The sequence below is a fragment of the Acinonyx jubatus genome, chromosome B2 (assembly GCF_027475565.1).
Source record: "Acinonyx jubatus isolate Ajub_Pintada_27869175 chromosome B2, VMU_Ajub_asm_v1.0, whole genome shotgun sequence".
NCBI classification, from domain to species: domain Eukaryota; kingdom Metazoa; phylum Chordata; class Mammalia; order Carnivora; family Felidae; genus Acinonyx; species Acinonyx jubatus.
The window spans coordinates 103,105,839-103,130,015 of record NC_069385.1 but is presented as its reverse complement, the minus strand read 5'-3'; the positions used below and the strand labels follow the sequence as shown (position 1 = coordinate 103,130,015).

Genomic DNA, 24,177 nt, shown 5'->3' with positions numbered 1-24,177 from the left:
GTTAAATCCCTGGATGTCATTTCTTCCTACTCTTCTATTTGGGGTGAATTCCTTCATTTTGTCATTTTGAAGAGAGAAAAGGAATTAATGCAGTAAAAAGATTAAAATTAAAAAATATTAAAATTTAAAAAATTATAAATTAATAAATCAGAAACAAACACACAGACACACACACACACACACACAAAATCAAATAAATGATGCTAGATCCTACGTGTGTTTTGGTCTGGGTGTTGAAAGGGGCTTGATAGATTAGAGAAAAAAGGGGCAAGAAAAAAAAAGGAAATCGTTTCATAATTTGAAAAAAATGAATACACTGAAGTAGACTAAAATGAAATGATGGAAGTAAAATAGAATTTGAAAAAGTTTTCACAACAGTAAAAAATATAGTAGAAAAAAATTAAAGAAAAATATTTTTAATAAAAATTGAAAATAAAAATGAATTTTTTCTCTTTCTGCATTCATGAAAAGAAACAAAATGAAAAAGATAAAAAAGAAAAAAAAAGACGAGTGAATAGATGGACCAGCCAACAGACTGAAATACAACTGAAATTACTTCATTTTCCCCTGGGAGTAAAACTATGAAGCACTTTATAGTCCATAAACTAAGCAGGCAGAGACTTGTGTTCCTGAAGAGCAAGGTTGGCCTAGTTGGGCTAGTGTAATGGCTCCGTTCTCCACTAGATGGCGCTGCTTAGCTTACTGGGGTGGATGGTTGTGGTGCTTGTGTGTGCATACACGCATGTGCGGGAGTAAGACCATGGTGTTACCCAGCTACCCATTGTCTAGTATGGGAACTTTGTCCCCTGGATCAGCAATCATGCACCCGTCCTTTGTCTTCGGCTTCCGTCCACTTCCCGCTTTTACACGGTCTATGACCAAGCCCCAGGCAGCACCTCCCTCCCGAGTTTTGTCTCAGATGCGGCTATTTTTCCCGGCCCCTTACTTCTGAGGGACTGCGGCTTTGACCCATTCTGCCCCTCTGCAGGAGGGTCTCATGGAGCAATGGCCGGGTGCCGGCCGCACTCAGGAATGTTTGCAGGACCGTGCTGCTACCGGTGCCCAGAGACTGCAACCGGGTGCCAGCCGGGTCCAGAAAAAGTTTGCGAGATAGTGTAGCAGCAGTGTTTCAGGGATTATGGAAAATCTCAACACATATCTGGCACCGGGTTTCACCCTTAACGACTTTGTTCCAGCACCAGTGAATGTGGTTGTTCTCCTGGGTCCACTGGGGCCTTGCCTTTAGGGGACCCACACAGCCTCTACCAGGTGTCCTCCCAGCAGGGGAACCGCCTCTCCCCATTTGGCCTGAAGACCCCGGACTGCACTCTGCTGCTGGGATTCGCCCTTCTCACCAGAGCACCTCCAGGTATTGTGCTGCGGAGTTTCAGACTCTGCACTCCCCCTGTTTACAGTCTTAATGGAATTTAAACTCTCTCCTTTCTCCTTTTTCCCTTTTTAGTTCAGTCCCTGAGGCTGTTTCCACTTTTCTACTTTCTCTCCAGCTGCTTTTGCGGGGGGGGGGGGGTACTTTTCCCGTATTCTCCGCCTCTCCACCCCCCCCCCGCCCCCACACGCAAAAGTGGCTCCCTGCCCTCGGCAGCTTCTCTCTCCCCCAGTTCGCCTCTCAGCGCTGTGTACCTGCTGAATTCTGTGGTTCAGGTTGTGCAGATTGTTGTTGTGTTAATCCTCAGATCAGTTTTCTAAGTGTGCAGGATGGTTTAGTGTTGGTCTGGCTGTATTTCATGGACTCAAGACACACAAAAAACGTCCATGCTGTTCCGCCATCTTGGCTCCTCCCCTCTGAGTTTTGCCTTATGATCAGCAGGAAATGAGGGGGTCTCTGGACATTGGGTAATGAAGATGATTCCTTGTGATGATCAGCAAGAGTGGAGATAGTGGACTTTATAACATAAGCACACTTCAAAAACCCATGTGAAAGAGACTTGGATGTACATTTTGAAAAAGTCACCTAAAATATTTAGGATCTATAAATAAACTATACTATTTGTCTCGTGGAATAAAATATTAATTAATTCACTGTTACTTGTAAGTTTTAAGTTCTAGTACCTAGTAACTGAGGTTTTGTTAATTATGCCAGGGGCTTATTTCCTCCCTGATACTAAGACACATTTTGAGAAGATTCCAGGACTCCAGAAATAGAAGGAAAATCTTAAAAAGCCTGTAAAGAAAAATGGTTTTATATGTAAGTTACCTTTTCTAAAACTTAGTTCTTTAAAAACTACCCTATAATGTGAGACATTAACTTGATTATTTTATAGTAAATATATAGTAATAATTTATTTGAATTGAATATGGATTAAATATGAGGAGAGTGTGTGTGCATGTGTGTGTGTGCTTGTTACTAAAATGAATTCCAACACCAAAGAAAGGAGAGCCAAAGACAATGTTTTAATTTATAATAAAATAACATTTAATTTATTGGAATTTTATACAAAATAGACTTTGGTCAGATAGCATTTGAGCTCTTGTTGCAAATAGTAAACATGCAAAAGGAATTTAGGACAAGAATTCAAGCAAAGACATAACATTACTAACTAGACTATTTTTAAATCAAAAAGCACCACCAAATCAATTATATTCTTGCTTTACACAATACTTTTCTTTCATATTTCTTATATAGATTTATTATATATTATATTATTGGCTTCAGTTTTACAATTTTCGGATTGAAGACATAGTATGCATATTAAGAATCTTACATAATCAGAGTGTGTTGATTTCTTTGTAAATTTACCTCTATTGGAAAAAAATATATACAAGAGTATACATGGAATTTCACCCTATACCAACCCACTGGCAGAAGTAGTCTGGGAGTCCTAAAGAGAATCCATTTGAACATCTGTTTCATAAGCCACATCCTTCCAACTAAACAATCATTGAGTATCAAGAGATAGCACCAGTCTGTGTGAAGAATTTTTACAGTGGACATTTGGGGCTCAGGACCTATCCATTCTGTTCACTGTTCTCGTTGGATGCTGCCTTTTAAAAAATTTAAACACGATTCTAGATAATGGAAAAGGAAGCTGGGGCACTGGAGGTGTTTGGTCTTTAGGTTCCGGATGGTTGTGTTTGTCACATGTGCTGATGATTGTCTTGTTTGCTGACCTTGAGGACATTTAAAGAAAACAAGGTTAGGGCACTAATTTCTTTCACTTTGGGCTCTCAGAGGTTAGTACTGAAACAGAGGTATATTCTGTAATTATTATCCAAGCTTACAAAGAATTGGGGATAAAAATTGTTTGCATTGGGGAAAAATAAAAGAACAAAAACATTTATCCCACTCACCCTGACTGCATTCTTTTTCCCAAACCTGTTATCCCTGAAAGTCCCACTGAAGACATCAAAATATCTATCACTCTTCAGCTTTGCAGGAAATAATTTGGGGGAAATGTGAATGGAGTAATGAGTAGACACTGGAGGATAGAAGGGGGCTGATGTTTTGTTATTCGTAAAACCTCTCATGAGATTCTTTGACCTTCCATATTCTACCTGCTTTTGACCACTCTTATATATGGTATAGAATCTAATGCCACTGTTCAGGATTCGTATTATTTTTATGAGGAGCTGTTTACTGCTCTCAGAGGAGCAAAGGATATTGGCCAACTATATTCTGTCTTTTCTTCATGTCCTTTCTGCTTCGGAAAAGACCATAACCTCTGATTTTATCTGCCTGGACACATTGTCTCAACTTCTCTCTATAAATAGGCAGTTTATCCAATTTTATCAAAAGGATGCCAGACAGACATTTAGGCTTCTGTTGAACAAAACGTTCACTAATATAGTCATCACTTACATCCTTAATTAGAACACTGTAGCAGGGAGCAAGATAGCTTTCCTAGATTTTATTCCTGAATTCCATGAGGAAGAAATCAAGAAGGAAAGTCTAAATTTGGTTGATTCTTCCTAAGAGCAGCATTTTGGGAGTCTCAAAAATCCTACTATTAAAGATTTTCAGGCAGTTTAACCAATAGTGGAAACCAAAACTCATATTCCTGGTATCTTATTCAAAATATCAACTTTTGTAAAGAAAAAAGTAAGAAATGTAAACCCCACCATAGTTTTTATTAAACCGTTGGGATAAACTTCAGTTATCCAGGGGCGCCTGGGTGGCTCAGTCTGTTAGGGGTCTGACTTCGGCTCAGGTCATGATCTCGCAGTCAGTGAGTTCGAGCCCTGTGTCGGGCTCTGTGCTTACAGCTCAGAGCCTGGAGCCTGTTTCAGATTCTGTGTCTCCCTCTCTCTCTGACCCTCCCCCATTCATGCTCTGTCTCTCTCTGTCTCAAAAATAAATAAACAGTAAAAAAAAATTAAAAAAAACAAACTTCAGTTATCCAATCATTGGATCATCACATTTAGGAATAAAAACTTGTGTGTGTAAGTCTTCCTAAGAGGGTAAATTCTTGATTTCTTAAAAACAGTTCCACAATTAAATAATGAAGAAACAACATGCATTTTTTTTAAGTTATATTAAATCTGGCTGACTTCTTTGTTTGGTAAATGAGACCTCTGCCCAATGTGGAGCTTGGACTCACAACCCCTTGATCAAGGGTCACATGCCCTATCCATTGAGGCAGCATGGAACTATGGGAAGGTGAGGGCAGTTAGGGAGAGGGGAAGAGAAGAAAAGGAAACAAACCATAAAAGACTCTTAAGGATAAAGAACAAACTAAGGGTTTTGCAGGAAGGTGGGTGGGAAATGGGCTAGATGGGTGATGGGCATTAAGGAGAGCACTTGTGATGAGCACTGGGTGTTGTATGTAAGTGATGAATCACTGAATTCTGCTTCTAAAACCAATATTGTACTGTGTGTTAACTACCTCAAGTTTAAATTTAAAAAAAAAAAAAAAGAACACTGTTCAGTACCTCCCAATAAACAGAATCATCAAAGAAGTTCCTCTCAGATGGTTGTCCACGGACAATGAACTTGAGAATTACACCTGTGAGAAGAGGGAGAAAAAAAGTCACATTATGATGCTGAAGAGGAAAACCTATTTGTATAGGTAATAAAAATAGTGAGATAAGGGGCACCTGCCTGGCTCTACCTGTCAGTAGAGACTCTGAGTCTCAGGATTGAGTTTGAGCCCCAGGCTGGGTGTAAAGATTACTGAAAAAAATAAAATCTTAAATGTTTATATATATATTTCTAGTTATACAATCATCCCCTTGAGGTTATATGATTCACGATTACTTTACTGTCAGAGTTTAGAACGTTTTCAAATTTACCACTCGATATGTTTATTATCTATTATGCGGATAGAATGAGGTACATGGGAGTGTTTTCTTTTCATCTTAACCTGTGATCAGCCCTCCAACAACTGCCGTTCCGATGGAAGAACCTAGAGCAGCTGCCTGCATGGCCATGGTAGACCTAGGAAGACAAAAGAAAAGAAGAATGTTGTTTTTCCAGGCTACCAACTAGCAAATCTCATTTCCTGAGGGAATGGATGCTAGCCATCTTCAGGCCAGAGGGCAGCATTACACCAGCAAACAAATGTTTGTTACAATTTTTTTTTTATTTTCTATTTTCATTTTCTTTGAAATTCTTGAGCAATGTTAAAAAGTCCTTATAAGCACATAAGAAAAATTACCTTTCCCTTTAGGAGGGATGAAAAGATCTAACTTAGAGTTTAATATTTTCTAAAAATATAGTACCAGGTTTTGATCCTCAATCCAATTCATTCAACAAATATTTATTGAGTACTCACTCTGTGCCACATTCTCTTTTAGGCACTGAGGATGGAATAATGTACAACATGAGTTTCCATCTTTCCCCACCCCATCCCAAAAGAAACAATTGTAATTAAATTTAAAAAATCAATAATCAGGGGCTCCTGGGTGGCTCAGTGGGTTAAGATCTAACTCTTGGTTTCAGCTCAGGTAATGATCTCATGATTGGTGAGTTGGAATCCCTCATTCGGCTCGGTGCTGACATCAAGGAGCCTGCTTAGGATTCTCTCTTTCCTTCTATCTCTGTGCTTCCCCTTCTCTTTCTCTCTTTCTCTCTTTCTCTCTCCCTCCCTCCCTCAAAATAAATAAACTAAAAAAGAAGTTTGAAAAAAATCAATAAAATCAGAAAAGTTAATTTTAGCATATATCATAGAGACAACTCATTGAATACAGTAAAAAAAAAAAACTCTGTAAGTCATCTTAGATGTAGTTACCTTAAAATAAAATTAGTAAAAAAAAATACCTCATAATATTTGGGAATGGAAGAATGTAATAAAAAGCTATTGAAGTGCATAAGGTTGTTATATGAGTGACAAAAGGACGAGGAGTGTGAATATCCTTTTAGCACAGTACCTCACTCTTAGCAGGAAATTCATAAATAGCTGTTGAAGGACTGAATGAGTGTTTATGGGAAAGTAAACATTTGGAAAATGAGAGTATCTTGGTGTTTCATCATCATCCAAAGGACAGAAGGCACTAAACTCAGATTTCATTTTTTCTCTTCATTTGAAGTGTTTAAATTTTTTCTACTATATAAAAAAAAAACATGACCATTGTAAAAATATGAGACCATTGTAAAAACATGAGAAACCATTAATCCAGAAAATGAAGAAAAAAATTTAATTTCCCTCAAATCTTAGTCACAATAAAAATGTAAAATATAAACATATATTGTTACAAAATGCAATCATGTTGTAATATTGATTTTCCCAGGACACTTGGGTTGCTCAGTCTATTAAGTATCCAACTCTGGATTTCAGCTCAGGTCATGATTTCACAATTCATGGAATCAAGCCCCATGTTGGGCTCCCTTCTGACAGCAGTGAGCCTGCTTGGGATTCTTCTCTCCCTCTCACTCTGCCCCTTCCCTGCTCACATGTGTGTGTGAATGCTCTCTCTCTCTCAAAATAAATAAATAAACTTAAAAAAAAAAAACAACTGATTTTGCCATTAAATCTTCAGTGTCCTTTGATGTCAGTAAATGTAGACCTGGATCATAATTTCAATTGCTACCAAGTACTACACTGTAAAAATGTACTGTAATTATAGCTCTATAGTTTAGATAATTAGAAATGAAATTATTAGTAAAATGAAATTATTAGTAAAAATTTATATACTTCTTAATGGCTTTTCCAAATAGAAAAATGCATAATTAAAATCCCCATTATTCTACTTTAGCCACCATTCAGTATCATCATTCATTTAATCTTTCAATTTGGTAACTGAAAAATTAGTAACTTGTGTTAATTTGCATTTCTTTGATTACTAGTGAGGTTGAATATTTAATATGTATTTATTCATTTGATGTTTTTCTTTTGTAAACTGCCTGTTAATTTTATCAGAACTTGCCAAAATCTTTTCCAAGGTATTAAAAAATATTTTTTGATGAAAAGATTTCCAAGATTACATGGGCTTGGAAAATAAACATTAAGAGCATTATTAGAATTAGGCTGCCATAATGTTCGCAGATGTCCCTTAAGAATACTTACTTCTGGGACACCTGGGTGGCTCAGTTGGCTAAGCATCCAACTTCAGCTCAGGTCATGATCTCACAGTTCGTGAGTTCGAGCCCCACATCAGGCTCTGTGCTGACAGCATGGACCCTGGAGACTGCTTCAGATTCTGTGTCTCCCTCTCTCTCTGCCCTTACCTCACTCATGCTTGGTCTCTCTCTCTCTCTCTCTCTCTCTCTCAAAAGTAAATAAACATTAAGAATACTTACTTCTTATTCAATGCTTACCAAGAAACCTGATTTGCATTTTAATATTCTGAATAGAAACATCTGAGTAAATAGTCTTGGGTCTTGGCCAAAATATTTTGTCTGGTGTGTGAGATGTATGTGGATTTCACCCACGTGAATAGACCTTCCAAGGCTCATCATCCAACCCCTCTGCTTTCCCCTCTCCCCCCACCACCAAATCCCCCTGAGTACATTGAGAAGTGGTTGCCAAACCTGAATACCGAAGCACTAGACTCTCAACCATGGAACCTTCCCCAAATTTGGCCACCCAGCAAGACCCAGCCTGTGAGAGCCAGATAGTCTTGTTTTATTACATCCATGGAACTGGTACAAGCATGATGCTCAAGAATTCCTTTATGTCTAATCATGAGCGACATCTTAAGAGTGTTTGCAGTGTTTATACATTATAGCATTTAGGAGTTGAGCTTATGGACTCATGCGTTTATCGTGTTTGATTTGCATTAAAATATGTTTGCATTTAGTCTCCACAGATGTTAGGTCCTGGAGAGAACTGCAAAAAAATATGGATAATTCTGGTGTTGTTCTCCAAATTTTCAAAAGGGGCAAAAAAAGAAAACAAACAGAAGAAAGGGGTCAACTATACACATGAAAGTAGAAGCAAATTTCTGTTGAGTAGTAAATGTGATTAAACTAATTTTTCAAATATTTGTCATTACTGGTCTCAACAGAGTTGAATTTTAATCTGTTAAAATTAAAGAAATTTTTCTTTTCAAATTATTCAGCTCTAGTCAGGAGTCACTTTGATACATTTTCAAACATATTCACCTTATCTTCATGCTTTCAATTGGCTTTAAAAGTTGAGCATTTTGATTCTTCCTTACTTAATCTCTGAGTGATCCGGACTGTGTGATCTTCCTACCTGTTTTGCATCGATTATATTCATATCAAACTGTTCCAATCTTGTTGCCTAAAAGTGACAACTGATGGCTTATGACATCACTTTTACTGTCTTGGATTTGACTGATAATTGTTCTTCCTCCAGCCATTTAAACCCTATGCCCCTTTTGGGAAGAATCTAGGTCTGTTTAGAGTTGAAGAGATCTTAGAGACTAAATACTATGATTCTCTCATTTTATAGCAGAGGAAATTGAGAACCACAGAGGCTGAGTGAGTTGTAAGGCCCCATAATTAGTCAATAGCAAAGCCTGAGCCATATGCCAGTCTTCCTGATTCTCCAGATCCAGCTGCTTTTCTTCCCTTACAATTCTATTCTCTCAATTGTGTCTCTTTTGCTTCAGTAAGGACAATACTTATGAACTATGGACTGGATTGGTAAAGTAAAAGCTGTCTCATTACCAGATTCCTCCAAGAGTGAGATAAAACATCAGACCTGGAAAACCTGGGTGGCTCAGTCAGTTAAGTGTCTGACTCTTGATTTTGGCTCAGGTCATGATCTCATGGTTCGTGAAGTCAAGTCCCAAGTCAGGCTCTGCACTGACAGCACAGAGTCTGCTTGGGATTCTCTCTCTCCCTCTGTCTGTCTCTCTCTCTGCCCTTCCCCTGCTCACTCTCTCTCTCTCAAAATAAACAGATAACCAAAACCAAAAGCAAAAGCAAAAAAAAAAAATCATCAACTTCAGGGTGCAGGAAAACCCATTGTTTAACTCACGTCTTAGATGCTCCCAAGGCTATCGCCACAATGCTTGCGAGGCCTCCTACCACACCAGGTAAGCCATGCAGGTTATGAACACCACATGTATCATGGATCCTCAGTTTAGTGGTAAAAAATGGCTAAAATTGTAAAAAGAGGAAGTTTTGTTATTTTGTTAGACATACAGAGTTTTATAACTGAAGGCAGTGACAAGGCAGGAAAATGTTACTATAGCCCAGTTTGCCATCCGTATCTAAATCCCACTTAAGTCAAAGAGTCTGAATACATTGGTGGCAAAACTACTCATGTCAGTTTTTAGTAGGTGGATTTGAAGTGAGTCATTTCAACTCTTCCTCCTTCTTACCTGCTGATATCCAAAATCCCCTTCAAAGGACACACAGTCCTTCATTATGCAAAAACAAACAAACAAACGTCATCAACAACAAAAACTTGAATGGAACTGCTCTGAAGAAAGTAACACAAGTACTTAACATTCAATTCACACTAATTTATAAATAATTGGTATCAAATTCTTTCCTGGTACACAGAAGAAGTCAGAGGACAGCAGAAACCATTGTACACGGAAATGTGAGTGGTATTTCTGACAGGAAGGGAAATGACCCTGAAATAAGGAGAGATGCTGATGAAAGGAATTTTCCCAGCTTTTCTCTATTGGTGGGATGTCAGAAGATGATGGTGCAGATCAAAGTCTGACTAAGAGCACTTGTCATACTTACAGTCAGGAACTTGAACCCAAACACAGAGACAATTCCTGCAATGCTCCCAATGATCATAGAACCATACGGGTGGATCTTCATGTCCGCACAGGTGCCCACAGCAACTCCTCCGGCAAGGGTTGCATTCTGAATGTGAGCCTGCATGGAGCACAGAAACACGAATGGAGTGAGCTGAACGAAGGAGACTTCAGAAGGAATGAAGGAATGTATCCAGGGTTGGATGGACTCCATGACACATTCTTCAGTTCAAAGGGCTATGGATTCTTTTCTAAAAATAGGGTTCTTTATAATTACAGAAGGCCTTTCTTCCAAGCAGCTGTTTGATACCTTTCTTGCTGGGGTTCCTTGGTAGTGCCTGAGTGATCTGGTTAGTGAGACAAGTTTGGGGAGGGACTTGAGGAAAAACAAAAGAGGTTGTAGTGGGAGGCTTGGGAGTGTAGTGCAATTATTCTAGCAGTGTTATATCTATTTATTCAGTTTGGGGGATGCATCTGTGGTTATCATGAACCAAAAGAGGTCTGTGGTTGCTGTGTGCTTTGCGGAGTCCATGATATTCCAACACTCAAGGCATATAGAGACACCAAAATGTGCACATTGTACATGAAAGACAACAGCTTTCACATGTGTCACCGTGCTGAGAACCTTTAAATATGGTGGAAAGAGTGACCAATTTCCTTTTACCAGAATTCATCAGAAAGATTATCTTCTCACTGATCTGCCTAAGGAGGAAAGTTCATCAGTGGTTTTTCTTTTCTTTTGGTTTTAATTTTCTTTCATTAAACAATTTGTACAGCATTGAAATCCATGTCCTTAGCTATGCCTGAAGAAATTACAGTATCCTTTTCTTCCCTGAGGCTGGAAGAGAAGAGCCGCTGATGTGCAGATTACTCCTTAACTGACATTTCTCTAGCTCATAGGTCAAAAACTCAAGAGACCAACTTGGGAGGATCTTGAAAAATGTTTTGTTTTGAAGTAATTTTAGACTCATGTAATAGTTGCAAAAGTACTGCATTCTCCATATATCCCTCACCCAGTTTCCCCTAATGTTAACATCTTACATAATCATGAAACCAGGAAATTAGCATTGATAGAGTACTATTAAGAGTCTTATTTGAATTTCACCGATATTCCCATTAGTGTCCTTTTCCTTTTCCAGGGTCCTACTCAGGATCCTACCTTGTCATTAGTTGTTGTTCCTTTGAGAGGGACATTTGCAGCTTAGGAAAACCGAATCAACTTGCACCCTCCTCCTCCCTCATTCTCTTTTTCTACTTTTGGCAAGTCCTGTGTCTAAGGAAAATTTTCTAAGGTCTTGGAGACAGTCAACTCTATCATTAAAGAAATATGTCTCAAATCTTTGATTTTTGCATGACTATATTCCCTAATAGACTGTCAGTTCCTTGAGGACAGTTTTTTTGATTTGCCACAACACAAATTTGATGAAGAAACAAATGCGTGTTCTTTTCAAAATATTCTGCAAGGTTTGCCGTGTTGTGATTTCCTGCGGCGGCCCAGCAGCGATACAGACATGACCTGCGCATCCGAGCAATCGTCAACATCACTTAGCGAAACTTCCATGGTGGTTAATCTGCCCTTACCATATCAAGCCTGCCTCTCTTTTCAACAAGGCTGGAAAATGCATAGGCTGTGAGCACACAGGCGACAAGGGAGAAATATGTATTTACGATGGCCATGTACTGTTTCTCTCCAGTTTCAGCGATGACTGAATTAAAGCTGGGCCAAAACATCCACAGGAAAAGAGTTCCTGCCGGAAACCACAAAAAGGGATATTAATTCTGGAAATGGAAGACAGTCGCAGGGAGGCAGTTTGCCTTGGGAACTGAATCAGGCGAGTCCACCTCTACTCACCAATCATGGCAAACAGATCTGAGTGGTACGCAGACTTCTCCATCTCGTGCCCCTTTCTCAAGCTTGGTTGATACAGGATGCCTGCTACCGCCAAGCCAAAGTATGCCCCAAAAGCATGGATGGTCATTGATGCTCCGATGTCAGAGGCCTGAGGACCAAAACATGCACGTTATTAGAGGTGAGATTGAGTCTCACTTCGGGAGGAAAGTCAATGAAAGGACTGCTTCATTGGTTAAACAATAATTTAAAAAAAATTAAAAGAAAATATAAGTCAATGAAAGGAGGATAAAACAGGATAATGAAATTTCAAAAAATACAGGCTTTGGAGACACGCAGAACTGACTTTCAATCCTAGGTCAGGTACTTCCTTACGATGTGACTTTAGACAAATTACCATATTTCTCTGGATCTCTGCTTCTGTAAAGTGGGAAATATTACCCAGCTAATATAGCTATGGTGAGACTTAGTGAGACCATGTTTGTAAAGTGGTAGGTCTTTGTGGACACTCCATTCATTTTAGGTTACTTCTCCAGGTTAGGGAATTCTTAGTGAAATAACTATGCACTGCACTTGTTTCAAAAAACAAAAAAAAAAAAAAAAAAAACAGGTTTTTGCATTCATTTGACATTACAGTTAAAGCTCATTTCATTGCAATTCATAGACTTGAAGCTTTAAAAAGCCTGAGTCTTCCCCATATGTTTTCACTCTGTTATATGATGACATGAAAGCCAGATAAGGTCCAAGATTCACTTGAAGCAATCTATTTAGTTCCCTCTTGAGGACACTGTATGAATTTGACCAAATTTTCTACATTCTCCTGTTCCTAGAGGGAAAGTTTAGAGTGCCAAACCTGCTGCTTAGCTCTTATTATACTTATTAAGTACAATTAAGGTAGGAAAATGATACACATTTATTAATTTATGTAAGACTTTCATAGTTGATAAACTCCTATGTACCTTTCAGGTCCAGTTTAACTGTCACTTCCTCAGAGAGGTCTTCCTTGATTCCACTAAATTAGGTCTTCCAGTTATGCTGTCTCATAGCCCCCTCTACTTATTTTTCATAGCATGTATTGCAATTTATAATAATATTTGTGTATGTGTGTGTGTGTGTGTGTGTGTGTGTGTGTGTGTGTATGCATGTGCCTATAGGTGAGTGGGTCATGCATGATTATCTATTTGACGTCTGTCTCTCTCACTGGACTGTAAACCCTATAAAGACAGGGACCTTCACTGTTTTGTCTGTCATCACAATCACATGACACCTGGAAAGTTGTCAAAAATATTTTCTGTTGAGAGGGGAGTTGGATGGGGGGGATGGGTTAAATAACTGATGGGGATTAAGAAGAGCATTTGCTGATGAGCACCAGGTGTTGTACAGAAGTGTTGAATCACTATATTGTATACCTAGAACTAAAATTATACTATATGTTAAACAACTGGAGTTTTGTTTTGTTTTGTTTTGTGGTTTTTGTTGTTGTTGTTGTTTTTATTTTAGGGAGAGAGAGAGAGCACGAGCAGGGGAGGGAGCAGAGGGAGGAAAAGAGACAGAGAATCCTAAACAGGTTCCATGCGCAGTGCAAAGCCTGACACAGGGCTTGATTCCATGACCTGAGTCAAAATCAAGAGTCAGACGCTCAACCAACTGAGCCACCCTAACTGGAATTTAAATAAAAATTTAAAAAATTATTTGCTGTTGAATTAAATGTTCAGTACTGGAGAGTGCTCAGAAGTATTCTATTGACTGTTCTTAGGGGGAATCAATGAGCTTTTAAAGGTAGGGGAAAAATTTAGGCTTTAACAAAAGTCTTAGGAAGGGCAAGGTCACCTAGTAGTTGAAATATAAATAGGAATTGATCATTGATAGGAAATATAATGTAATAAATAGAGTTGTGGAGTTAGAAAAATCTGGGTTTATATCCATATTTGGGACAGTTTTTCAGTATCTGTGATGATTAGTTGTAATTTGTAACAACTAATAATACCCAGGTTATAGTGTGGCGGTGACAGTGAAATGAGGCAATGTCGATGAGACTCCTGGTTTATGATAGGCACTTGAATAAGTGATGGGTGTAATTATACTTGCTGTGCTATCATGCTCACTGATGTTTGTCCCTATGTAGAGTGGACATCCATTAGGTGTAACCAGAACTGATGTCCAAAGCTAGTAAGTATAAATCCTCTAATCCTTACCTTAAATATCTCACCAACCAGATATTCATTGCCAACAAAGGCAGCAATTTCTAGTATTGTCATGGCCAGCATTTGGGTTGGACTTATTTTTCCCAGGACAGCTCCAAAAGAAATCAAGACTGTGGCTGTACTGAGGTCTCCATTTATCATGCTAAGGGAAAAAAAGGAAAGAATACATTGAAGAATAAGGCACACCCAACATAAAACTGAGAGTTGGGATTTACTATAGCACCATTTTATCCAGAGTGCAAGCCCTGCTCCCCTACTGCTTCCCATCAGGCACTCCTCCCAGGCACCCTTTCACACACTCCACTTTCCATCTTCCATGCTCTCTAGCTGCTACAATGTTTCCTTTATTTTGACCTACCTGTTCTTGATCTCACTGAGGTTTTCCTTTATTTTTGTTGATCTGATAAATGAATTACTTTCTACAGTGTTTACCTTTGAAAATGTAAATATAGAAAAGTAGCTAATGGAGGATTTTTGCCCCCTGTAGCTGAGATGTAAGGAATAATGTTTTTATGAAAGGGGATTTATCTTATCTTTAAAGTCAAACTGGAGAAGATATAGACACGAATGTATGACCCTGCTCAGTACAGCAAGGTGTTGATTCACATCCTAGGATCCCAATATTCTTCTCTTGTCTAAGGGGGACAATGTGCCAGCTGGTTCAGAGGCTTACTGACAAGAGACTAAGCAGAGAAACAATTGCTCTGAAAACACAATGGTTGAAAAATAAGGGATGCTCACTTTTTGATTCCAATGTGAATTTTCTGTCCATGGTTGTGCACGATCCCCCACATAAAAGTGCCCCATTGGAGGCCCAAAGCAGCAATGAGTAGATTGATGCCCACACTACTGAAGCCATAATTTTTCAGGAAGGTCATGAGGAATCCAAACCCAACAAATATCATTACATGTACATCTTGGAACACTGCAAAAAAAAAAAAAAAGTATCGGAAAAAAATTCTGTGTTAAGGGAGAACTAAGAAAATGTTACATCATGAAATACCCCATTTATTAAATTTTACATCCTTTACGTAAAACACTGCAAAGAGACAGCATTAACTGGGCAGCCAAAGGCTGGGTCTCAGTGCCAGCTTGGCTCCTTATCAATCATGAAACCTTGGGTAACTATTCAAGTTTTTCTTGGAATACTATGTGCTCTCATACCCGTGTGCCTTTCATCCTCTCCCTGAAGAGTTTTCCATTCCTTTCTACCTGAGGAAAACTTTGCACAGAACAATGCAAACATCAACCCCTCTTGCAGACCTTCCTAGTACTCCCAGGGAAAACTAATATTTCCTCTTCCACACAGCATTCTGTACATACTTCAACTTTAACATTTGCCACACTGTGTTAGCATATATTTGGCATGCATCACCCTGTAAGAGTTCCTTGATGAGGTGTTTATATCCTGCACCAGATTTTGAGTTTCTTGACTGAAGGGATTAGAACATATTCATCTTTTGCTCTCCAGGATTTGGCATAAAAATCTGCCTATAAGAGGCAATAATGACTAAATGAATGAGCTTCAGTCTCCAATGATCAAATCTGTATAATAGTACCAGATTATTGTTGAAGTCCAGTATGATAATGTCTTTGTTAGCACTTTCTAAGCCAAAGCAAAAAAAAAAACAAAACAATGTTGTAACCTCTCGAGGAGCAAATACTTTACTTAGTGTTTGGAAATGTAAGCTAAGGTCCCCCAGTTCTATTACATGATTGTGTGACCTTGGGCAAGTCACTTACTCCCTCTGAGCTTCAGTATTTTCATCTGCAATACTGAAAAGGCTCTGTTTCACAGAGAACTCTGTGTGAGATAACCTGTGTGGGAAGGAGTGTGCAGTAGAGCACTATATAAATAAAACATAGGATCAAAAACAAATAAAACATATGATCAAATATGAGATAGTGGAAACATAGGCTTTTCCCTCAAGAAAGGGATAGCTTCATTAGCGAGACATGCATTTGGTTGAATCCCATGAAATGGAAATTTTTGCATTAAAATTATCAATGAAAATGATTAAAGTATTGGCAATTTCTTGTGGTTCAACCTAATAGATACACAAAGCAAACTGAGGTCAAATTGGGCACAGATATAAAGACAGAGAGACAAAAAGAAAACATTTAAAGAAAACAAAAAGAAAACATATAAAAACAGAGAGACAAAAAGAAAACATTAATCATTGTGGTCAGGGGTTTAAGTGAAAATAGGCATGAGAGAGGACATTCCTAAAAAATATATCTCAGAGGAAACTGATGTTAGAATCCAATTAATTCGTCTGAAGGGTGGGCTTAAAATTTGAATCCAGGCCTGACTCCACCAATTCCTCTATGCATTGAGCACTGTAGGGATTAACAGAAAAATAATGAAGGCAGAGTGTTGGCCTTCCAGGCTCTCAGAGACATGTTACTACCCTTTGGCTCTTTCTACCTCTGTCCTACCATTAGGCTCAGGAGACAGTGTGTTTGAGGTTGGGAGACGATGGCACTCAGGTTTGTCTGCTGTAGGAGATGCTGTGATACGCTGCCCAGATACCTCCTTTAGAAATGGATAACTTATTTTTCCATTTCCCTGGATGTAGGGAGTCCTGCTACATGAGAGTCTTAAGCTCTCAATTCTCTCTGGAAAATATTCTTGTCAAGGTCACAGCCTTTTCCTGGGGTAGCCTGCACCAGAGAGAAGAATGCTGTGCAGTCCTAGTTGGATAAGGCAGATTGATGACTATTTCACCTATGCCAGCGTTTTGGCTGACCACCCTCATCTCATACATACCCAGACAACTTTGGGATTGGGGCTTTACAAGACCTGTTGATGCGCAATGGTCAACTAACATGAACCTGTTTGGTTTTTGAAGTATTAAGTGACCATATATATTAACTGTGTGCTCAGATGGTTTTTTTCCCCCTCAAAGCTTATTCTTGCTTTTCGCCACAAGGGGGCTTAAGAACCTCATCTATTATTTAAGTTGCTATAGAGAGCTCACAAAGTTGTGAAAACTCTTGACATCATGATTCTGTATAAAAAGTATGGATAAGAAAGAACTATAAACAATTAGGATTATGTACTACCTTTTATCCTGCTCTAAGATTTTGTGGGTGGGGACTGGAGGGAGGGCCATGAGATTAGTTCTATGTTGTAAGAAGGCCATCAAAGGAATAAAGTATTCTCTGTAGAAGAAAAGGAGATTGAACTTTTGTAAAGTCTTCCAACAGGTTTTAAGAATTGCCAAGACTTGTCTGAATCACATATTCTCAGTAGAGTGTGATTTTTGTCTCCCCAATAAATGTGACAATGTCTGATATTTTTGTTCTGTTTTACATCCACCTTTATCTTGTGTTAGGATATCTTGCAAGCTCTGATAACTCAACATGTTTAAAATACAACCGATGATTCCAACTCACTTTCTACCACCACTAGCACCAAATGAATGAATCAGACCCCTCCTTTCCTTCTATTTCCTACATATGGCTGTTGCCTCGAATGTCCTCTCCATCCCAAACCCAACACTTTACCTGACAAACTTCTATACACCCTTCAAGAACCAGATCGTCTGCACAGTGTTACTGGTCACAGCTATAACATGGCGCATACACTCCCTTATTTTATTTTCTTTGCTTCTGTGTTTGTTTTGTGATTCTATGTGCTCGCATGCCATTTATTCAAATAGAGTATTGAGCAAGCACTGCCAATTAGGCACTCTTTCAAGAGAAAGTGAATCCAAGTGTGAAGGCAGTAATCATGATGTGGCTAACAGACCCCAGCAGAAAGTCTGGCACCTGTACCTTTTCAGGAAATGCCTCAGATAAGCAGGAATAAATGGATCACTGGTAAGGACCATTGAGAATTTGTCTGACTGGGACCATCAGGACTTTATTCAGAAAAATTGTTTTTCTCGATCAAGTGGTGAAAATTGTTCAGCTGGCCAATTAGAACTGGTGGCTTTCTTGTTTTGTTTTGTTTTTTAATGGTTAAGGGCTGGCATGGTGTTTGCCAGGCATGTAACTTTTTTGCTCTTCTAGAGTTCCAGTCCTTGGAACCACTGGGATTATATTCTGAACTCATCTTTTCTGAGAAGAAGGTATCCTTAGGGTGGCATCTTTACTCCCCACCTCCCAAATATTTTAATTTCACATATTTCAAATATTTAGAAAAATAGTACAATGAACATCTATGTACTATTCACCTAGATTTATCAGTTGTTCCTATTTTCTATATTTGTTCTCTCTCTCTCTCATCAGATATATATGTATATATATATATATATACACATATATATGTATATATATAAATGTATATATATATATACATTTTCCTAAGCCATTTGAAAGTAGGATGACATTTTGTCCCCAACCTCTTTAGAATGAGTTTCCTAAATAACCATAACACCATCCTCACATCCAAGAAGTATGACATCAATACAATAATATTATCTAATACAGTATCTATATCCAAATTTCCCCAACTGTACCCAAATTGTTCTTTTATAGGATTTTTAACTCATTATCCATTCAACTGTCATTCATTTTTTTTGTTTTTTTGTCATGTGTCTTTATTTTTCTTTAATTTTGATCGGTTCTCCCACATGCTTTTTATTGGTGGTGGTGTTCTGTCTTTTACATAGAATGTCCCACAATTTGGATTTGTTTGACTGTTTCGCCATAATTAGAATGAGACTAAATATTCTGGGAAGAATATTCTACAGATAGTGCTGTGTACTTCCCATTGTACCACACCTGGTACATAAATTTTGTCCTATTATTGGTGATGGTAAATTTGACCACGTGGTTCAGACTGTTCTGCCAGATCTCTTCACCATAAATGTACCTTATGCCCTGTAAAGGATAAGTAGTCTGTGGGGCAATTCTTTCAAATGTGTGTTCTCCAGTAACTTTACGTAGTGGTTCTTGCATTCCTTGAAGAGTCTTGCTGGAATCAATTACTACATTTTTAATTTTAAAATTATAATTTTCTATATCTATTATTCCTTTTGTATTAGTTAGTTGGCATTCTTTTGTGAGGAAGAGTTTCCTCTTTCTCCCCTTACCTGCTTTGGGGAATATTTCTATGGGTTCATTGGCTCCTTTATCTTTATTTCAATGAGTTACTATTACCATCTGATTATTATTTTTAACTCTCTATTTATCCCCAACTTGTCTAGTTGGTGCTGCTTCAAACAGGATCCTGTGTTCTTTTGGCATCCTGCCATTAGCTGTTACACCCTTGGCTTACCTTGTCTTTCTTCGCCCTGACCTTGAACCAACAATTTCTCCAGTGCGCCTCTGAGTGGGGAATGGTATTTGACTTCTAGGGTTTGGGTTTTATTTGTGCCCATCGCTTCCAGTCCTTTCCAGTACACAAAAACTATTCAATCAAAGGCAACACACAGGGTTCTACTGGAGGCTGATATCTTACTGTTAGGTTACAAACTACAGACAGTATGTTAATTCAGGAATAGTAACAATTCCAGGTAACACTTAGAGTAACAGCAAGCAATTCTTTAGGAATCATTTACACTGCACAAATTAGTTACTCTTTGCCTATAACATATCTAGATTTGCTGAATCTTTTGGTAATAAATGAACTGAATAGTATCTGAGTAAATATAGAAACAAATTCTTAAATGTAGATTTTTAAAAATAAATCATTGTACTTAATCCATTACTGGTATTGAAATTCATAAAATAATGTCTAGTGCTGTGTACATCCTTTGTCAGTTTACCTATATCTTCAGTGGTTCCCAAAGTGTGATCTGCAGACATCTGGGGGTTTTGGAGACACTTTTAGGGAATCTGAGAGGTGAAAACTATTTTCATGATAATTCTACAGTGTAATTTGTTTTTTGTGTGTGTGTGCACTAATATTTCCAGAGAAGGTGAAATAAATATACGTAAAACTACAGGCACTTTAGCCTGGGTGAAAGCAGTGGCATCAAAGTGTGCTGGTTGTCGTGGGATTCTTTTTTATTTTTTTAAAAAAAATTTAATGTTTATTTGTTTTTGATAGACAAAGAGAGACAGAGCACGAGTGGGACAGAGAGAGAGGGAGACACAGAATCTGAAGCAGCCTCCAGGCTCTGAGCTGTCAGCACAGAGCCTGATGTGGGGCTTGAACTCATGAGCTCTGAGATCATGACCTGAGCTGAAGTCAGACTCTAACTGACTGAGCTACCCAGGCACCCCTTCTCATGGTATTCTTTTTTTTTTTTTTCAATATATGAAATTTATTGTCAAGTTGGTTTCCATACAACACCCAGTGCTCATCCCAAAAGTGCCCTCCTCAATACCCATCACCCACCTCATGGTATTCTTAATGACCACTCACTTGCAGGAAAAAAAAGTAGGCTTCTTTCTTTCTTTCTTTCTTTCTTTCTTTCTTTCTTTCTTTCTTTCTCTTTCTTTCTTTCTTTCTTAAGAGAGAGAGAGAGTGTGCAAGTAGGGGAGCAGGGAAGAGGGGGAGAGAGGGAGAGGGAAAGAGAGAGACAGAATCCTAAGCAGGCCATACACTCAGTGGAGCCTGAAAGGGGTGGGGGGGGGGGGTGGAGGACTTGACCCTGACCCTGGCATCATGACCTGAGGTGAAATCAAGAATCAGATGCTCAACTGACTGAGCCAGGCAGGCACCCCAAAAATGCAGGTTTTAATTAGGAATTCTTTTATGAAGCAGCAAAAATTATTAATTTCACTACTGAACTCCTTCTACGTGTCCTTTTCCTATTCTGTATGAGAGTGTGCTGAAATGCAATTGTACATAAAGCACTGCTGAGACATGTGGTCATCTCAGAAAAATGGCACTTTTGTTATTGTTTGAGTACCAACTGAATGAGCAATTTTTTTTTATGGAACTCTATTTTTACTTGAAATAAAGACTGACATAAACTATGGTTTTTCAGACAGGTATTGACATCGTCTAAAAAATGAAATGAGGGGAGGCTGTCCTTTCAGTGAAAAGAATCGACAGTATTTGTTGCCAGGAATACATTTTGACTTAAAAAAAATTTAGAATTTCAGAGTTTGTGTCTGCCACTATGAGCTTATCAGCTTCCTGATAGTTCTCAAGGGTTTTCTGGTGAGACTGTTGGTGATATTAACAAGTATCCTCTTCTGTTATTATGTGATGAAGTATGTCCATGTTTGGAATATTTGCATAACTGTGAATGAGTATTTTTCAAATGATTGATGCACACTATAACAAGATCTCACCTTGGTAAAAGCTCTACTGAAAGTGCAAGAGAGGGGCATCTGGGTGGCTCAGTCGGTTAAGGTTAAGCGTCTGACTTCAGCTCAGGTCATGATCTCAGAGTTCGTGAGTTCGAGCCCCGCGTCGGGCTCTGTGCTGACAGCTCAGAGCCTGGAGGCTGCTTCAGATTCTGTGTTTCCCTCTCTCTGCCCCTCCCCCACTCATGCTATGTCTCTCTCTGTCTCTCAAAACAAAAAAAAAATTACAAAAAAAAAAAAAGTGCAAGAAAGACCAATGGATTTTAAAGTACAGAGTACAAAACGATCATGGACATGGCTTTAATTAATGTCCCATAGATATTAAAGATGTGTGTCTGCAGAATCTCTAATAAAATGTTGACAGGCCTCAAAGGGCCTTCTCCTTAAACTCTCCTTTTCTCTGCTCTGTCTATATGTTAACAAGGATTAGCAGATAGTCACAGTAGAACTTCACTCCTTGTCAAATTATTTGCTTCAGCAGTGTGACCAATACTTTGCCAGGAGCCATGAAGGCCAAAAAATCATAGAGTGCAGCTTGTTTCTCAAATGAGTGTCTATGGAGTCATTCAGGACATGAAACATGATATTCAGATGTGCCACAGACTTCCGTGTCTGTGCCTTGGGATGGACTGTGTGACACCATGTATTGCCCCACTATGCAGAAAAGCATAGCAGGATGCAAGCGATGAATAAACTCATATCTAATTGACTTTACTTAAAATATAAATTAATATTCTGCTTCACCTATTTGTGAAAAACTCATAACTTTTGCCACACTGCATCTGAGAACTGTTGTAACACACGTTGACTTCCTCATGCAGAAGCAGAGCCTTCCCCATACTGGAATCCCCCCACTTGGTGCAATTCACACGGTATGAGGCAGGTACCCCCAAGGGTCTGACTTGAACATTTCTTAATAAGTGAATGTTAAATAATCTTCTCTCTAATGACTTACACTGTCACCTAAGTTTTGTGTGAGTCAATTTGAAATGTAGGGAAAAATGTAGAAAATGTAGAACAAAAAATATGTATGTTTAACCATAATCATGTAGCTTTTAGGGCTATTCCACAAAGTATTTTATCCGGCGGTAATATGGCTGAGTCATTTAGCAGTGGTAGGTCATAATGTCTGCATGAGAATACTCCCCATTATATAAACTTCCTCAAAAAATGTAGCAATGAGGGAATGAATGTCATATAGTCTTTAAAAAGCTTAGACATATGCTATAGAACTTTAATAAGCATTGCTACTATTTTAAACATTTAATAAATTAATAGATTTAATCATTAATAAATTAATAAAAAATTTATGTGTGCCTTATTAAAAAAATACAATGTATATAATAGGGATATATTATCACCTCCCTGCCTGGTTAATGATGTAATGAATATGCCTGGCTCATAATAGGCAGTCAGTTAACAGTAGTTATTAACGTTATATTAACTATTTCATAGCCTTCCCTGTCAAACTTGAAACTATATACCTTCTTTTCATCAGCAACCATTCCGGAGGAAGGATTCTGCTTTTAAAATATGTTAGGGGCTCACACTTGCTTCCCATTGATAAGGAACAAATTACTTTCCTTTTAGAGCATTATAAAACCCAGAGTACATCCATTTACTTCCTATACCATTGATAATACCACTTCTTATACCTTAGGGCCCCCACATGAAATCCATGTTCCCTTCTCAATACTTCACTTTGCTTCTACTCTCTCCTTGAAAATTACTTTTGACTCTGTTGTTGTGAATGTATTTTTGTGGGGTGGTGGGTGATATTTTTATACCTTACAAAACTAGGGATCAATTTAAGGGAAAATTAATGTCATTTAGCAGATATAGTTAACGCAAAAGATTGACCAATTATTTTAATTTTTGCCTTCTTGTGCTGATATTTTAATAGTCTCAGATTCTGTCCAAACACATTAACTACAGAGACCATTGCCATGGGCCAGATACCTCAGCACAAACTTATAATAATACCCTCAGCACTCATAAATATCATAAGTTCTATAGGGTGTTACAATGTGGCACTCAAGTGGTTACAGATTCAAAGAGTTCACATTCTAAGTCCCCCAAATGGATTCACATTCTAAAAACCCCAAAATGTATAATAAGAAGTAGATTGCCTACTCACGAGAATGTAACTCAAGAAATCTGTCCACTTTTGTTGAGTTGGTGGTGTTGGGTTGCTGGAGATTGATCTGCTCCGTTTCATACTCGACAAAGTATCCAAATAAAATAATCATGGCAACCTCCAAGACGATGGCCACCACAGGGAATTTGAGCTTCATGTTTGTGGAAAGGGACAGAGGCACACTGAGGGCTTCACAGGCTGTGGGAGGTTGATAAGACTGCTCTCTGTGTGGAATCAGGCTGTCTGTTCAACTCACTCCAATGACATTGCAAGAAAAAAAAATGGGCAAGACTGATGAAAACACCCCCACTTCTTGGGGAGAATTATGCTCTGTAATCAGATTATTCTGAATGCTAGTTTGAATAACATACAATGTAGATTGGAAGAAGCCAGGTGAAGGAAATGATCTATTGCACAGAAGTGTCTAGAATCTTATTTACTTCTTCAGTGCTTATTGTATGGCAGGCACTGAGCTAGGCTCTGTAGGAGACATAGAACTAAAAGAATATAGAATGGGTCTATTAACTTCCAGAAATATAAGCAAATGATTGTATAAAAACAGGTAATAAAATAGTGGTTATAAAAGTATTAGGGAACATACATAAGGCAGCAATTTATTTGGTCTTGGGCTAAGAACACTAGCACATAAAATGATATTGATGAGGACATTAAAAAATAAATAGGTTTGGGGCACGTGG

At 38.3% G+C, this 24,177-nt stretch overlaps 1 protein-coding gene across 1 annotated transcript; it reads right to left on the bottom strand.

Moving 5' to 3' along the window:
- Positions 1 to 2,416: 2,416 nt before the first annotated feature.
- RHAG (Rh associated glycoprotein) lies at positions 2,417 to 23,705 on the bottom strand. The gene is made up of 10 exons (XM_015071145.3): positions 23,480 to 23,705; positions 14,872 to 15,055; positions 14,122 to 14,272; positions 11,930 to 12,077; positions 11,659 to 11,825; positions 10,061 to 10,198; positions 9,342 to 9,463; positions 5,319 to 5,392; positions 4,888 to 4,961; positions 2,417 to 3,129 (listed from the first exon to the last, which is right to left on the bottom strand). The coding sequence occupies exons 1-10, from the start codon at positions 23,634 to 23,636 to the stop codon at positions 3,097 to 3,099; spliced, it is 1,248 nt and encodes a 415-aa protein (XP_014926631.1). The 5' UTR covers positions 23,637 to 23,705; the 3' UTR covers positions 2,417 to 3,096.
- Positions 23,706 to 24,177: the final 472 nt, after the last annotated feature.

Coding starts and splice junctions, on each gene's coding strand:
- RHAG (XM_015071145.3), bottom strand. CDS start 23,636: ATGAAGCTCAAATTCCCTGTGGTGGCCATCGTCTTGGAGGTTGCCATG. Junction 10,199..11,658: donor AGAGAGGCAGGCTTGATATG/GTAAGGGCAGAT, acceptor TGCTCCATGCAG/GCTCACATTCAGAATGCAAC. Junction 5,393..9,341: donor GCCTTGGGAGCATCTAAGAC/GTGAGTTAAACA, acceptor TTGTCTTCCTAG/GTCTACCATGGCCATGCAGG.